The sequence below is a fragment of the Ailuropoda melanoleuca genome, chromosome 2 (genome assembly GCF_002007445.2).
Source record: "Ailuropoda melanoleuca isolate Jingjing chromosome 2, ASM200744v2, whole genome shotgun sequence".
NCBI classification, from domain to species: domain Eukaryota; kingdom Metazoa; phylum Chordata; class Mammalia; order Carnivora; family Ursidae; genus Ailuropoda; species Ailuropoda melanoleuca.
In genome coordinates, this window is record NC_048219.1 from 19,881,419 (window position 1) to 19,897,083 (window position 15,665).

Consider the following 15,665-nt stretch of genomic DNA (forward strand, 5'->3'; position numbering starts at 1 on the left):
TCCTGAGGGAATGGAGGGAATGTATGTGTGAGGGGAGGGAGATACTTTCCACGGAGGCATTTGCTGGGTTCTGTGGGTCCCAAAGTTGGCGATGCTACATAGGTGTGGGTACTCCAGAGGATGTGGGGGTTCGAGGGGGTCAGAAATGAGAACATGTGTTTCCAGAGTAAAGAATATAGAGATGTGAGCGCCTCCAGAGGAAGGAATGTTTGCATAAGGGCCCAAGATGTAGGTGAGGTCCTGCACATGTTGCTGTTGGGGCAGGAGGACATTTCCGCTTCACATATCATGGTGGGAATGAAGGTAGTACTAGTCTGAGAAAACAAAGAAACAGGGTTGGTGCCTCTCAATGGAGGGAATCTTCTGGTGGAATGAAGGACAGCAGTCACCAAAAGCTGCTTCAGGGGTTTGAGAGACATACAACTTGAACTTTATCCAATATGGCAGTTCGCTCTGACACTTCCAGCCGAGAGGAAAGGTTAAGGATATAAGCAACACTTGACAGAGCAATAGGCAGTGCTGCTGACGTGGGGAAAAGGTCTGGCATTGCCTCAGAGCTGATAACAGGACTCCCCATGCTGTTGTGTGCTATGACCACTGAACTCTGTGGATACCATCTCTTGTCTTGATGGAGCAGGAATGGATGTGACATTGGGGACCACTTTTCCAGTCCTTTGCTGCCACGGCCTGGCAGAATTCAGCCCGGCACCAAACAAATGCCAAAGTACTGCTGTGTGACAGAAGAGAACAGAAAAAAGGTAGCTGGAAGGTATGAGCAGGCCCTCCTCATACCACTCAGGATTTTTAGATCAAAGCTAATCGAGGCTAAGAAAACGTTTTATGGAGAACAAATTAGAATTGCCTTGTAGCAGCTTTGAAAGTCTCTGACATACGGTCTCTGATCTCTGTATAGCTCTCTCATAAATCACTGTCAGCTAACACTGACATGGTGGCCATCAATTTAAAAAACTTTATTCAGAGAAACCCTTTGGTCTTCCCCTGACTCAGACCCTGCCCCCGCCTGCAAAGGAGCTAAAGAAAGGCCGCGTAAGTGCAGACCAGACTCACACTGCTCTTCAGCTTTATGCAAAGCAGGCAACGGTCCTGGTGGCTGTCCCACCCACCAGCAATGTGGCTCTTACTTGAGTTTCATTGGACTGCAGGAAAGGCATCCTGGCTGGAATCTAGGAACTAGGCACTATTATGAGGACAGCTAAACCCTGAAGAAAGATGGTGTGAGGTGTAATTCCCCTCTCCCTCTAAAATAAGAAAAATGAGTCCAGGGAAGAAAGGGCTTCTTCACGTGCTAAGAAAATCCCTTTCTCACACAATACTACCTAGAAGAGCAACTTTCTGGGAAGCCCCCATCTACTGGACCTTCAACACCTTCTTTCACGTGTATGGGGTAGGGTAAAGGATAGGGGACTTTGTGACTATTTCCCGGGTAAGAGCTAAACCGGCTTCTCGGAGGAGAGAAGGAGGAGAGCAGGCCCACACTTCACCAGAGCTGCAGGTGGACTGTTTGACCCAGCCCAGAAGCTTCGCTGCCCACAGCATGGAGAGATGGCCAGGATGGAACCTGGGGCGGGGGGGTGGCCTGAAGAGCCCTCAAGCCTCTAAGGACATACAGAGGCTGTGACAGTTTCTGGCCCCACGAAATAAGCACAGGCTTTCAAAGAGAACAGAGCTGTCTGTGATCTTGAGTCCAACAGCTCACCACTGACAGGAAGCACTGTCAGATCCCACTAAGTTCTGGATCCAGGACTGAGGAGGGCAGTGGGGAGAAGTGGCTGTAGAAACTGTCATTTATTGAATACCCGTCATTTCATAGACTGTACCAAGTGTTTTACATTCATTTTCTCATTTTAATTCTCACAACAACCCTATGAGGTAGGTATCATCGCCATTTACAAACAAGAAAACAGGCTGAGAAAAATTAGGTCACTTGCCCAAGGTCACTCAGCTAGTCAGTGGTAGAGCTGAGATCTGTCTGGTGCTGAAAGCCCATGTTCTCTTTATTGTACCCACCTAGTTCAGCTTTGGGCAAAACGCAATTTCACCGCCCAACTCTGCAAGGGGCACCTGGGAGTGGAGGTTGCTGGCCACACTCACCGCTGGTAGGGATGCATAGAAGCTGACTTGATGTTGGTTTTTATTCCACTTGGCATTTTCCCTAAAAGGAACATGAAGAAAGACGCTTGAAGCATGGTAAGACTATTATGATAAATCAGAGAGGTGGTCTCCCAGGTTCCCTTCTGCCACCCCCTCACTCTATCACCTCAGAACCTCTGTGGCCTCTGACCCTGGGTAGCAAAGATGAGAGGTGTGGATCTTGACCAGCCCTCTCCCTGAAGGTGTCTGGGAGGAAAGGGCTGATGGTAGGAGGGCTCAAAACACACCCCAGCTGTCTCCTGCTCAGCCACTCCTGGAAAAGACAGCTAGACCCCATTTAACGTCACAGGTAAAAAAAAAAAAAAAAAAAAAAAAAAAAAAAAACAAAACATTTTCTCTTATTGTAACTGTTCCTTTTCCTGGACAGCTTTGAAAAAAAAATACCTCTTCTAGCTTCGTCCATCTGAACTCCTCCAGACTGTTCTTGTAACTATTAACAGTAAGCAGGAGAGACAGGATACAAAGAAAAGAGTACACGGAGCTTGCCTGTTTGTCAATTCCCAGCACACCTACTGAACGGTCTTAAGGCTGTCGGTCCCTCTAAGAAAAGACCCTAACAGCACACCCAGTATCCAGAGAAAATGGCACAGAAGGGTAGTTGAGACAGAGCTTTAAGATGGGGGTGGGAGGTACAGTTTCTGCTGCTCGAAGTTCTTCCTTTCTCTGGTGCCTGCCACAGAGTTTCAAAGATTTTTACTCCTCAAAAATTGTTTTCTGGGTCAGGGCCAAGAAGAAAGGAGGAAATCTCCAACTCTGGGATGTTGGGGGCTCAGACAATCCAGCTTATTCCTACTTCCATGCTCAAGGCCTGCTACCATGTCCTTCCCTCCACCTTACCTGTCTGACCGGCTTGAGCCATCTGCACCCCACTGAGCAGCGGCTGCTGCTGGCCTGGAGCTCCCGCCATCTGCACCTGCTGTAATCCTGAGGCTCCTGCAAGGACTGTCCCAGCTCCGGGCTGGCCCGGCTGGCCAGGACCACTGCTGCCTGAAGGTCTCCAGTTAGACAGCCCCTTTCCAAAGGCCACAGCGGCTACTAAGGCATTGGTGTCTGTAGGGTTAAAGGTCTGCTTGTTTGGCCGGAGACCTGAAGGAAAAGGTGAAGTGAGGAGCCCGCAGTACGCCTCTGACCCTGGACTGAAGCTAGCAGCGGGAAGACCAGGATGAGCCCCGGGGCTCGGAGCACCAGGGCTCAGCAACATCCACACTCACCGGGAGCCCGAAGGAAGAGCCTCCAGAGACTCACAGCTATCTTGGAATTCTCCCCTCTCATTTTGCCCATTTCCTCCACCTGCTCCAGGACTAGCCCTAAGTACACACGGCTAACGGAATGGACGCGTCCCTCTCCTAAGCAGTTCGGTCTTCCGTCCTCACTTCGCCACCGCCAAAACGACCACTCCCATCCCAGCGATCTTCTCCCTCTTTCCTTTCTCCGTTTCGCCGCCCATCCCTCCGTACCTCCGCTCTCCGATTCCCGCTCCTCTTTGCTGATTTTCTCCAGAAGGTTCGAGCACATTTTATTCAAGCTCTGGATCTGCTTCTGTAACACACACATTTGTGCAGCGATCAGGGCAAACAAGAAACGAGTGTGGTCAAGTTTCTTCCTTGGGCTCTTCCAGGGGCAACTCCTGTGTAACCAACTGCGCGTGCCCACCAGACACAAATGGTAATGCCCAGCTTCTCACGGTGGGACTCGAGAGGTGGGGGGTACAGGCGGGCAGTGACGCGGTCCAACCTGAGCTGCGTCAGCACCGACGCGGGCCGCATCTGTCGTGAGCTGCTTCTCCTGCTCTTCAACCTCAGGGTCCGGCTTGGTTCTCAGATGGTCAGGGACCACCTCATGGCTGAAGACAGGCACTCGTCCTTCGGTCTGCCGCTGTAACACACGGCCTGTACTGATCCTCCCCGCAATGCAGATTCAGTCTGGCCTGAGATACATAGTTCCTTCCAGAGGCAAATGGTACATTTTCTGGGAAAACGCCACCTGACACAGATTCTAGCTTCCTCGGACACTCTTGCCCTTACTCCCTGCTTCGTTTCTGTCTCCTCGCACTTCTGTGTCTACCAGTCCTAGAGCCAAGTTTCTCTTTGCTACATTTTAATAAAATGCCAAAGTAGACAAACTCACAAAAGAACATACTTTTTGCTAAAAATAGGCATTGGAGGAGAATGGTCTTTGCCCTAGTGACAAAGGCCTCGGGTTTATTCGGCACTACTTGGGAAAGGCTCCCCAACTCCAGAAGGAAAAAAGGCAAAGCCTCCAAAATGCAGCCCTTGCTTTCTTATTGCCACACACTACACATTCAGAACTTCTAAAATAACCAAGCAGCAACTGTGCTCTAAGTCCTCATCTAAGAATTTAATTTCCCATGTTGTACCCTTCTCCTCCTCTTACCATGAGATCTTCATCGCGGTCTGGGGACAGCACCAGAGGGATGATGACCTGGTTACGGAACAGTGGTGTCTTTTCATGCTTCAAGACCTTGTTCAAAGTGTTCAGCTGTCCAGAGAGCAAGGCAAAGCTGTCCAGGACAGAGGGCCTGGTGGTGATAAGAAGGTATCAAAATGTTCTCAGTAAAGTAGCCTTGAAGGGGTCCTTCAGACTAGGAACACCCAGGCTCACCCCAAAAAGACTCATAGCACTACAGCTGGACTGGGCAGGAACCAGACTGGCTTGGGATTGTGGAGTTAGGATTATGGGGTTAGGAAAGAGAGACACACTTTCAGTTTCTGACACAGGTGAAGAAATAAGGCAGTCATTCTTTGAATGGGGTGAGGACCAGTGGCAAAATAAGAACCACAGCTGTACCTATCACTAAACATTCAGAAACTGTGTAAAGGCTTCCTTTCAGGCCTGAAAATAGGAGCCACACTTCCAGAGTAGGGTGGACCTAGAAGACTCAGCAATATCTGTAGTAAGAGATCCAGGATGAACACTGGATTCTACTGTAGTGGGAGGACCCACTGAGGGAGTACCTCCTCCCAGAGAAGTCAAAGGGTGAGAATCAAAACCTAGAAAGGACTTGGGTTGGGAAACTGGGCATTCCTCTACTTTCTCGCCATGGTGGCACCAGGACAAACTTCACTGGTTAAATGCCGGGAAACCCAGCTCTTTCCAGTCAAAAGATGTTTGCCAAGTGGTACGTTGTGACATCACGGGCGATGTCCTATCCACCAGGAGGCCTGCCCCTCCTCCCCCCGCACCCATGGAGCCCTCCTCAGCTTGCCCTGGGAACCCTTACCAGGTCAGCCGGTCATACTCGTTCTCCAACTTGTAAATGAAACTCCCCAGTGAGTTCTTCAGATCAGCCACTTGACTCAGCAGTGCATCTAATGATGCCTCAAGCTGCTTCTCCTCCCTCTGCACCAATAGGAACAGGTTGGTTACCCAGATAGCCGTGAGTATGACACAAACAGAGGAAGGCTGAAAAGCCAGGATGACAGTATGCAAAACTAGTCAAGTAACACAGGAACTCCCTGGCACAGGACGGCCGGGTTATTTTCTATCTTTGGTATTTGGGTTACAGACAGTATCAACCCTTAGACCTTTCAATCCATTTGCCTGACCTCGATTCCTCCCTTCCCTCATCATCTCCTAATTCATGTCTAGCTTTTCTCTGCACTAGAAACACTCTATACTCTCTCATTGAGACATTTTCACCAGACCTGATGCCTGGGCTTTATTACCTTTTGTGCACCTCTGCAGCATATGTATTTCAGCTTCTCCTGTACTAGCATCTGCCTTGTGAGCCTGGCAGTTCCTGCCAATAACATAATCTCTGGGAAACCTACCCACACATGAAGGTTTCCCTGAATACCAGGCTTGTACCACCACTGCCCCCCAAACTTTTCCCTCCACTTTTTCTTTACCCTCAGCATTTGATGTTTTCAAACTTCTTTTTGCTGAATTAATCAGCACGCATTTCATCTCTGTGCCAATATTCCTGTGTTCCTTTCATAAGCTTAGTCAACTTATAAACATTACTGACAGCCAACCAGGTGCAAGAAAGGAAGTGGCAAGTGAAAAACCAAAAAATGCACATGCTCCCAAGGACCAGAGAAACAATTTTTTTTAAAGATTTTATTTATTTATTCGACAGAGACAGCCAGCGAGAGAGGGAACACAAGCAGGGGGAGTGGGAGAGGAAGAAGCAGGCTCATAGCGGAGGAGCCCGATGGGCTCGATCCCAGAACGCCGGGATCACGCCCTGAGCCGGAAGGCAGACGCTTAACCGCTGTGCCACCCAGGCGCCCCCAGAGAAACAATTTTAAATGCTGGCGAGTCTGCAAACACTTTCCCTCCCATCTGTGGTCTCCAGTTTTACTTCATCTCTTCATCCTTAACAACTAACGAGCTCAGGCTGCGAAGAATGATGCAAAATCGTCTTACAAACTCACCAATCTATATGACGTGAGCCTTGATCCTAGGTTCCACCCACAGCCTCAGATTATACTTAGCTCAGCTTTCAGCCACCCTCTCCCCCCTCCCCCGCAATTCCTTCACCCCTCAGGCTTCTCTCCAATTCCAGATCCCTTGTTAGGTCTGCACCCAACAGCGTCCATCCAACAGCCTAGGCCGGGGCCTGAGCCAACCCGCCACTTTCTTGAGCCGTCTTCCTTGGGCTGCATTTCAACCTTCCCAGATTACAGTAGCCTGATGCCTTCGTGCATCCCCGCAAGTCGGCGGGGCCTCCTTGCTCGCGACTCGGCCAAAGGCTCCTGCCCAATGGGCCCCACCCCCCCTCCAGTCGGCTGTGCCTCCCCATCCTGCGGGCCCTTACCGGTCAACTACGGGCTCTGCCCTCTCCTCTCAGCCCCAACTCCTCACTCTACTCGACCATTGCACTCTCAGTCCTGTTACCTGAAGCTAGCTAGCTAGCTAGTGGTCAACAGCCCCAGCCCCCCTCTCACCTGCATTGCGGCGGCAGCGGCGGGCGCGGCGGCGGCGGCAAAGACTTCCCTTTCCGGTTTCCAAATCTGCGAGCCGCTCTGAGAGGGCTTCGTCCGCCAATCAGAAAACTCAGAACTCGGCCCTCCCACTCACTTCCGGTTCCTGCGGGGCTCCAGTAGTCGGGTCAGGGGTCACGAGCGGAGCATCGTCTCTGGCCCGGGCCGGCGCGGGAGGGCTGTGTGATGGCCTCGGAGCGCCCGGAGCCGGAGGTGAGGGGCGGGCGGGTGCAACGCTGGGCGCTGGGCCTCGAGCCCTGAGGGGGAGGGCGCGGCGGGGGCGGCCGGGCCGAGTGGCCTGGGTAGGGATCGGCCCACCCCGAGGGCCAGACGAGTGAACCTCCTCCCGGCTGCCCGCAGTCCCCTCAGGGGGGCTGGAGCAGAAACCCGTCACTTTGTTTTGTTTATTGAGATTTCAGACACGTCGCCGACCCTGGGGCTCTCGGATTCTTGGTCTTAGTAATGATACTAACAAAACCTGTGGTGTGATTTTCTGCTGCAGTTTCCGTGGGCAGCTCGGCAATAGACCTACTTAGCTGGCTTATGCATTTCTCCAAACATGGGAATGCCGTAAACAGCATGAATTAATTTAGTTGTAGCGCTCACGCACTTAGGGAGCAGCTTTGGTTTCGTGAAAAAACATTTGACTCGGAGTGAAACCTCGTCCCAGTATTGGCTCTGCTGTTTAGCTATCCGTGCAACTTTGGGCAAGTCTTGACTGTCCGGATCCTGTTTCTTTCTTCATAAAATATATGTCTTATGGTGTGTTGTGAGAACCTTACGTATTAAACCAGAAAGTGTGTATGAGGCATCCATTAGCGTTAATGCAAGGAACTTATACCTGCATGATGTTATTCAAACTTGTGTGAGGAAGGGAAGGTGGCAATACCCGTTCTCATTTACAGTTAAGGAGACTGAAAACTGAAGGAGGTTAAGTACCTTACCCAAGTGCTACTCAGTTGGGGGAGTAGCAGAGTTTTGAAGTTAGAAGATCTGAGCATAAAATCTATCAGATTTGGAAAGAACACCACCACTAGAAGAGGTGCCCAGTGTTCTAAGAGCGCATATGAGTAGGTGGGAAGGGTGCAGGATGTGTATAATGACATAAATAGTAGTCATTACTTATTGAATGCTTACTGCATGCTGGGCACCATTCTCAGCACTTTACCAATATCAATTAGTGCTCTCATCCCTAGACATATTTATCATCTCCATCTTTCAGTTGGGAAAATTGAGGCACAGAGCACACCAGAGTAACATGGTTACACAACTAGTAAGTGGTAGAGCCAGGACTCCCAAACAGGTGGCTTGGCTCCAGATCTTACGTTTTTAACCATCGGGATTTTTAGTATAGTAACTTAGTCACAGGATGGCAAATCTCCAGTTTGTTGGGATTTGATGTGACGAGACCCAAGATTAAGTAAGAAACCTTGTGCTGTTTAAAAGAATCAGATGGGGGGGCACCTGGGTGGCACAGCGGTTAAGCGTCTGCCTTCAGCTCAGGGCGTGATCCCGGTGTTGTGGGATCGGGCCCCACATCAGGCTCCTCCGCTAGGAGCCTGCTTCTTCCTCTCCCACTCCCCCTGCTTGTGTTCCCTCTCTCTCTGGCTCTCTATCTCTGTCAAATAAATAAATAAAATCTTTAAAAAAAAAAAAAAAAAGAATCAGATGGGGCGCCTGGGTGGCTCAGTCAGTTGAGCTCTTGGTTTCAACCCAGGTCATGATCTCAGGGTCGTGAGACTGAGTCCCACATCGGGAGGGAGAACGCTTGAGATTCCCTCTCCCTCTCCCCCTTCCCTTTCCCCCCTCAAATAAATAAATAAATAAATAAATCTTTAGAAAAACAATTAAAGAATCAGACATGTTCCACAGGGATGGTGGAATAGCCTGTGCATCCGAAATACCAATATTGAGAAAAACTGAAAGAATTTGAAGTACATCTCCTTAAGGATTAAGATGAGAGAAAATGGGGGGATGTTGTAGGGAAATACAACATACCTTTTAGTCAGGTAATCTAAAACAGCATTGTTGGCTCAGTTGGTTAAGCATCTGACTCTTGATTTGGCTCAGGTCATGATGTCAGGGTCCGGGTCATGGTGTCAGGGTCATGAGAACAGCCCCAGGTCAGGCTCCACATTCAGCGGGGAGTCTGCTTAAGATGCTTTCTCTCCCTCTCTCTGCCCCTCCCCCTCAATAAATAAATCTTCAAAAAAAAAAAGGGTAGAGGGGCGCCTGGGTGGCGCAGTCATTAAGCGTCTGCCTTCAGCTCAGGGCGTGATCCCAGCGTTATGGGACCGAGCCCCACATCAGGCTCCTCCACTATGAGCCTGCTTCTTCCTCTCCCACTCCCCCTGCTTGTGTTCCCTCTCTCGCTGGCTGTCTCTATCTCTGTTAAATAAATAAATAAAATCTTTGAAAAAAAAAAAAGTAGAAATCTAATGCAAGCCATATATGTAAATTTTCTAGCAGCCACATTTAAAATGGTAAAAAGACACAAATGAAATCAATTTTAGTAATGTATTTTATTTAACTCTACATTTCCAAAATATTACCATTTCAACATGTGATAAACATTTAAAATTATGAGATATTTATCATTCTTTTTTGTACCAAGTTTTTAAAACCCAGCATGTATTTTACACTTAACAGCACATCTCATTTTGCACTGTTGGACTAGCATCATTTCAGGTTCTCAGTAGCCCCGTTGGGTAGTGGCTGCCGTATTGATCAGTGCAGGTCTATAGTAAGAGTCAAGACGCATGCTTGTGGGAGTCTCATTGAGCCAAAAGCTAAGCATGTGTTAAGTTCTTGATTTGCATTTCTGAAAATTTTATTTCACAGAGTACGGGGAGTGAAGAGTTCTGCCACTGGGCAGAAAAGTGACTGACTTTTAGAGGTTGTTACAATCCCAAGAGAAAAAAATTGGGCATAGTCAGATTTAAGAAATCATTCATTCATCAGATATTTAAAATATTTTATGAGTGCTACTGTGGACTCAGAATTGTGCTAAGTATCAGGGTGGATGCCAAGCAGTGTAAGACAGACATGTCCCCTATTTTAATGGAGTAAACAAACATTGAATTATAATGAGGGCTGCAAAGGAAAACTACAGAGTGAATGAGTGCTTAAAAGGGATTCTTACCTGACTCTGTTAAGTGTGAGGGGAGGAGTGGTTTGGGATGCCGTCTCAGAGAAATGACATTTCAGCCTGAAGACTGAGTAGAAGTTGGCCATGAGCAGAGGCAATAGTGAAAATCCTGGGGTGAGAAGGAGCTTAGAGTCTTCAGAGAACAGAAGAAGCAGCTGCTAATGTGGGTGCAATGTGACAGTGAGAATAGCTAACACTTCCAGAGTGCTTACTGAGTATCACCTAATCCTTGTAAAATGTCTATGAAATAGGTATTATTAGTTTCTCGATGTAACAGATGAGGAAACTAAGGCACAGAGAGTTTAAGTAACTTCACCAAGGCTTTATACTAATAAGCAGCAGCAGAACCAGTGTTTAAAAGATCCTAGATGCTCTAACTCAGTGAGAGATTGGGGAGAGATGAGAAGAGTGAGATTGAACCCATGCTAGACGTTTAGGACTTCGGCATACACACAGTAGTAAGGAGCCTTCAGACAGTTCAAGGGGGAGAAGTGTCTACATTATTTCATGGGATTCTGTTAACAGAAAATAGCACGAGGGTTGGAAAAGGCTTCAAAGAGTATTTATACCTTAACCACAAAGGTGCACAGGTGCAAAGAACCAACAAAAGCCAACAAATTGAGATGGGCGATGTTTCCTTCATCCTAGTATACATGGTATGCAGCACGGTGCCTAATAATGTATTATTCATCTTGTTATACATGGTATGTAGTCCTCAGTAATGTTCCAGAGAATGCTAGGCTTCTTCCACCATTGTCCAGACTCTCATGTTTAATTGCAACAACATCCTTATGAAGTAGATACTCTCACCTACATGTTATCAATGAAGAAACTGAGGCCTGGAAAAATTAAGTAACTTGTCCAAGCTCACATAGATAGCAAGCAGTAGAACCAGATTTGAATCCAGGTCTCTGACTCCAGAACCCTGCTTTCTCTTTGCCAGACTACTCCAAGAGTAATGCACTTCAGAGTCAGGGGGATTAAATATCAGGGAACAGAAGTTCCGTGTGAGTGTGGATGTTGGGAGAACACAACTATTTCAGAGATTGTCAGACATTAAAATGGAAGAATCCCTTGGGGAGCCTGTTAATTTAGGTTCCCAAGTCCTATCAACTCAAATTCAGTTGGTCTGGGTGTTGCCCAGGAACCTGCATTTTAATAAGCACCTCAGGCCATTCTGATATACCTGGTCCTTGAATCACACTTCGAAAACTACTGTTCTAGCTGCTTAAATTAATTCTTAGGTTTTCTGGTTCTGATCATTTACATCACGAATGTGAGGAACTCTTTGAGATGATGGTTTGAACACATACCTGTTGACTCTGAAGGATCGTGGATGAGGGAGAATGTTGTGTGAAAGTTCACGTTGAACAAACGTCCCTGGTTTCAAGAGGTAGATTCTGTAAGAACTGGTTGATGAACTAGGTGGGCTGCAGCTTGGCCTTGGGCAGTCAGTCTATCATTCAAAATAACTTTCAAGACAAGGTGGAGAAATGGAAGTGAAACAGTAGTGGAATTAAGCAGCCTACTAATTACTACTAATCTAAAGAACGTTTCTAATACCACAGCCCCTGAATGTGTCCTCCATCTAGTTTGTCCTCCCCTTCCCAACTCACGTAGCAAACCCTGCTCGACCTTCAGTGTCAACTTTTTCCTAAAATCTAGCCTGGGTCAGGTTACTCTGTTGTATGCTGCCATGGAACCACATTCTTCTTCGGTGCTCTTAACTCAGTTTGTAATAATATAGTAATTAGAGTGGTTATTTGATTAATTTTTTTCTCCATTATAGGGTAAACTTTGTGAGAGCAGAGAATGAGAGTTTTTGGTTTCCATGGTATCCTTAGGACCTAGCCCGATGCTTGCATGTAGTTGGCTCTCCATAAATTTGTTGACCAATGAATGAACGCACACTGCACAGTCTCCTTGTCTTTGTCCTCTTTGGACCGGGATGAGGACTTACTGGCATCATGATCAAATTAGCAGGAAATTAAGCTGAAAAGAGATTTGCTAGAAGGCAAAAGAGCACTCTGAGCCTCACAATAGAATAAATGACTGAGTCTATCCAATGTAACAGGACTAATTGAATAATTGTATGCGTCCGAGAAAGCCAGCTGCATGAGGACGGAGTGGAGGATGTGTCTTAACAGCAACACAAGTGAGAATGTCATGAAAGTTCCCTGTGCCAATGGTATGGTAAAGCTTCCAGATAGAACTTAGGAGACTCTGAATCTATGACCGCACGTGGGTCTTGTGTTCCATCTGGCCCCCACATTTTAAGTTGAAAAAGACCAGCCAGAGTTCATAGGCATATGATCTAAGATATAAAATACTGAGGAAACTGGAAACCATGCCGTTTGAGATACACCTAAGGAACTTGGGAGAAGTTTACTGTGGAGAAACAGAGACCCAGGACTGCCCTCAATGGTTGGTAGATTCTCCTCTAGCAGAGGGTCAGACTTCCCTGCGGGACCTTAGGAAGTAAAACCAAAAGGATGGGTCAAGATTATATCAAGAAGACATTTTGGCTCAGTGTAAGGAAATGCCCAACTATGCCAGGTAACTGGAGAAGAGCAAAAAAGGTGGTGAATGGCTGTGCAGGACTCCTTCCAGACTTAAAGAAGCACCTGATCGATGAATGACTTGTTATTACTTGTGACGCTAATACGTGCATTTATCTTTTACATGCCGTTGGGGTAGGTGATCATATTTATAGAGAGGAAACTAAAGCTCAAGCCGAAAGGCTCAGCTATCAAAGTACACTTGCTTTCAAAACAAATCTATTAGAACCCACACCAGCACCCTATCCCCAGATTCCAAGAACAGTTAAAAAAAAAAAAAAAAAGAATATTAGAAAAGCACATGTTGGTGAAAACCTGGTAAAAAACAACTTTCGTGGAAGCACGAAAAATCCAAACAATAAAATAGGCTAGTTTTTCCATAAAGTAGATGAGGAAGGACAGGAACTCTTGAACAACAAAGAGCAGAGATGTTCATAACAGTGAAAAATTAGGAATCACTGGTGAGAAATTCAGAACATAGCTTGAAACAGAGAAGAGAATAAATAAAGCTTGTGAGGGCAATTTCCCTCTTTTATACATTCATTCAACAAATATTTGAACACCTAGTGCGTCTTGGCATTGTGCTAGTTGCTTAGGGATACAGCAAAGAAAAATATATAGACAGTTTCTACCTCCCTGGAGCTTCCAGACCTATAAGGGAAACAGACATTACAAAATCCACAAATTCTTCATTATAAACTGGTGGGTGCTATGAAGAACTACAGACTGCTTCGTGAGTGCCTGACAGACGTACCTAACAGTGTAGGGAACCATCGAAAGTGTCATCCATTAAACCCAGAATCGCCAAAATTTTAGTCCTAGAAGATGGACTGAGCAAGCGTTCCCAGTCGTTCTTATGGTGCTGACCCATGGGCACGCGTTCTCCCCTGTGTAACCCAGCTCACTTGGGCCCCAGACTCCCTTTGGTGTTTCCTGTGTAGCTGAAACAGACTGGTGTTTGGAAAAAAGTCTTCACTAACTACCAAAGAAGAACAAGAGGAAAATAGTACCGAGATTAGTATTAAGATTATCTCACCTTGAGAAGAGTAGTACTGATGATTAGTTTTAATTTTTCTTTTTTTTAAGTAGGCTCCATGCCCAGCGTGGAGCCCAACATGGGGCTTGAACTCACAACCATGAGATCAAGACATGAGTTGAGATCGAGAGTTGGACACTTAACCAACTGGGCCACCCAGGCACCCCCTGATTATTAGTTTTAAACATCAGCTTTGCTCTGCTTAGAACATACGGTGGATTCCCTTATTCAGCAAAATCATATGGCGCATCTAATGTGCCCAGCACTACTGTAGGCTCTGAAGATAGAGTGATAAAACAAGACTGCTGAACTCGGGTATCCTTCCTATTCTGATAACACTCCAAGCCCCAGCCCATCCTTTTCTAGATAAGAACCTTGGCATGGATCCGGCATCAGCAGTTAGACAAGAGTGGGCAACCATCTTACACCCACACCAGCTCAGTCGGTTCTGAGAGAGAGCTTGACTGGTTTATGAGAGCATCCCACCTTGAGACCAAGGGCCAGGCAGAGGGCAAGTAACAGCTGCTGTTTCCTTCTTTGCCAGTAGATCCCTTTTCTGTTTCTAGCATCTTGGCAATAAGGGTGTACAATCTGATGGGACCTTTTGGGGGAATGGTGGTTAGAAGTGATGGTAAATACCTATATCTGATTTTTCCAGTTAACTGGGAAATCATTCTGCAGCTTACCGGTTTCCAGTGCTATCTTAGCCATCCTTGACACCATTTTGCTACTTTCCAATTAATCACCAATTTTTGTCTTCTTCCAAAGATTCCTTAAAATGGCAGCTAAGCTCACTTGTCTTGAAAGTTTTAGTTCAGCTGACTTTGTGTGTGTGTGTGTGTGTGTGTGTGTGTGTGTGTGTGTGTGTGTAAAACCAGCTTTCTCAATGAAAGGCAGTACTGGCTTTACATTCTGGCACAACTGCTGTCTCATGGGGGGACCAGTCTCAAACAGTTCACAGAATGGCTGCTTTGAGTAGCTCTGGTCTAGGCCACTGTCATCTCCCCTGCTCCTTAGGGGATCTTTCTAGGGCATCCCCAGAAGGAGTTTTTTTTTAATGCAGATATAATGTTAACTGCTCTGCTGAAAAAAAGTTCAGTAGCTTGCCCTAACTCTGGTGATAAAATCCAGAATCCTGGCCAGCACCTACCTGAGCCCAGTGTAGGGAAACAGTATAAGAGAGAGTTACGTGATTTTAGGTTAGTATGGAGACCTAACAAAATAATACTGAATCACATGTTTAAATTGTTTTTCTTTCTAATTATGCCAGAGCATCCTTTCTGCCTGTAGAGACTCATCACGTTCCTTTTTTTTTTTTTTTTTTTAAGATTTTAGGGACACCTACCTGGGTGGCTCAGTCAGTTAAGCATCTGCCTTCGGTTCATGTCATGATCCCAGGGTCCTGGGATCGAGTCCCACATTGGGCTCCCTGCTGCAGGAAGCCTGCTTTTCCCTTTCACACTCCCCTTGCTTGAGTTCCCTCTCTCTCTGTGTCGCTCTCTTTTAAATAAATTAAAAAAAAAAAAAGAGTAAGAAAGAGAATGGGGGGGCAGAGGGAGAGGGAGAAGCAGACTCTCCCCTGAGCAGGGAGCCCGATGTGGGGCTCGATCCCAGGACCCCAAGACCATGACCTGAGCTTAAGGCAGACACTCAGCCGACCTAGCCACCCAGGTGCCCCAAATCTTTTCTGCTCTTTCCCCAGTTTTATCCATTTGTCACTCTCAGTCATTGGATGGTGTGGCTCATGAGGTCTGGGTTTGACCTCTGATCCTCTACCCACTAATTGTGTTAAACCATTTCACTGT

The 15,665-nt window shown here is 46.9% G+C and overlaps 2 protein-coding genes across 5 annotated transcripts in view; one reads left to right on the plus strand and one right to left on the minus strand.

Moving 5' to 3' along the window:
* Positions 1-1,783: 1,783 nt before the first annotated feature.
* On the minus strand, positions 1,784-7,168 carry MED8 (mediator complex subunit 8). Its single transcript, XM_002925567.4, has 7 exons — positions 7,083-7,168; positions 5,414-5,532; positions 4,567-4,711; positions 3,907-4,047; positions 3,630-3,711; positions 3,010-3,258; positions 1,784-2,173 (listed from the first exon to the last, which is right to left on the minus strand). The coding sequence occupies exons 1-7, from the start codon at positions 7,086-7,088 to the stop codon at positions 2,109-2,111; spliced, it is 807 nt and encodes a 268-aa protein (XP_002925613.1). The 5' UTR covers positions 7,089-7,168; the 3' UTR covers positions 1,784-2,108.
* A 45-nt stretch (positions 7,169-7,213) lies between these two features.
* The window catches only part of SZT2 (SZT2 subunit of KICSTOR complex), a 50,603-nt gene continuing 42,151 nt past the window's right edge, over positions 7,214-15,665 (plus strand). For 3 of the 4 annotated variants that reach the window (XR_004622877.1, XM_011232755.3, XM_034650790.1), the window contains exon 1: positions 7,214-7,331. Coding sequence is in view for 3 of the 4 variants with exons in the window: in XM_011232755.3 (XP_011231057.1) it covers positions 7,305-7,331 (27 nt within the window). In the remaining variant the exon portion in view is untranslated. The remainder of the gene's footprint in view (positions 7,332-15,665) is intronic. The other variant, XM_011232754.3, reaches the window with a different exon arrangement.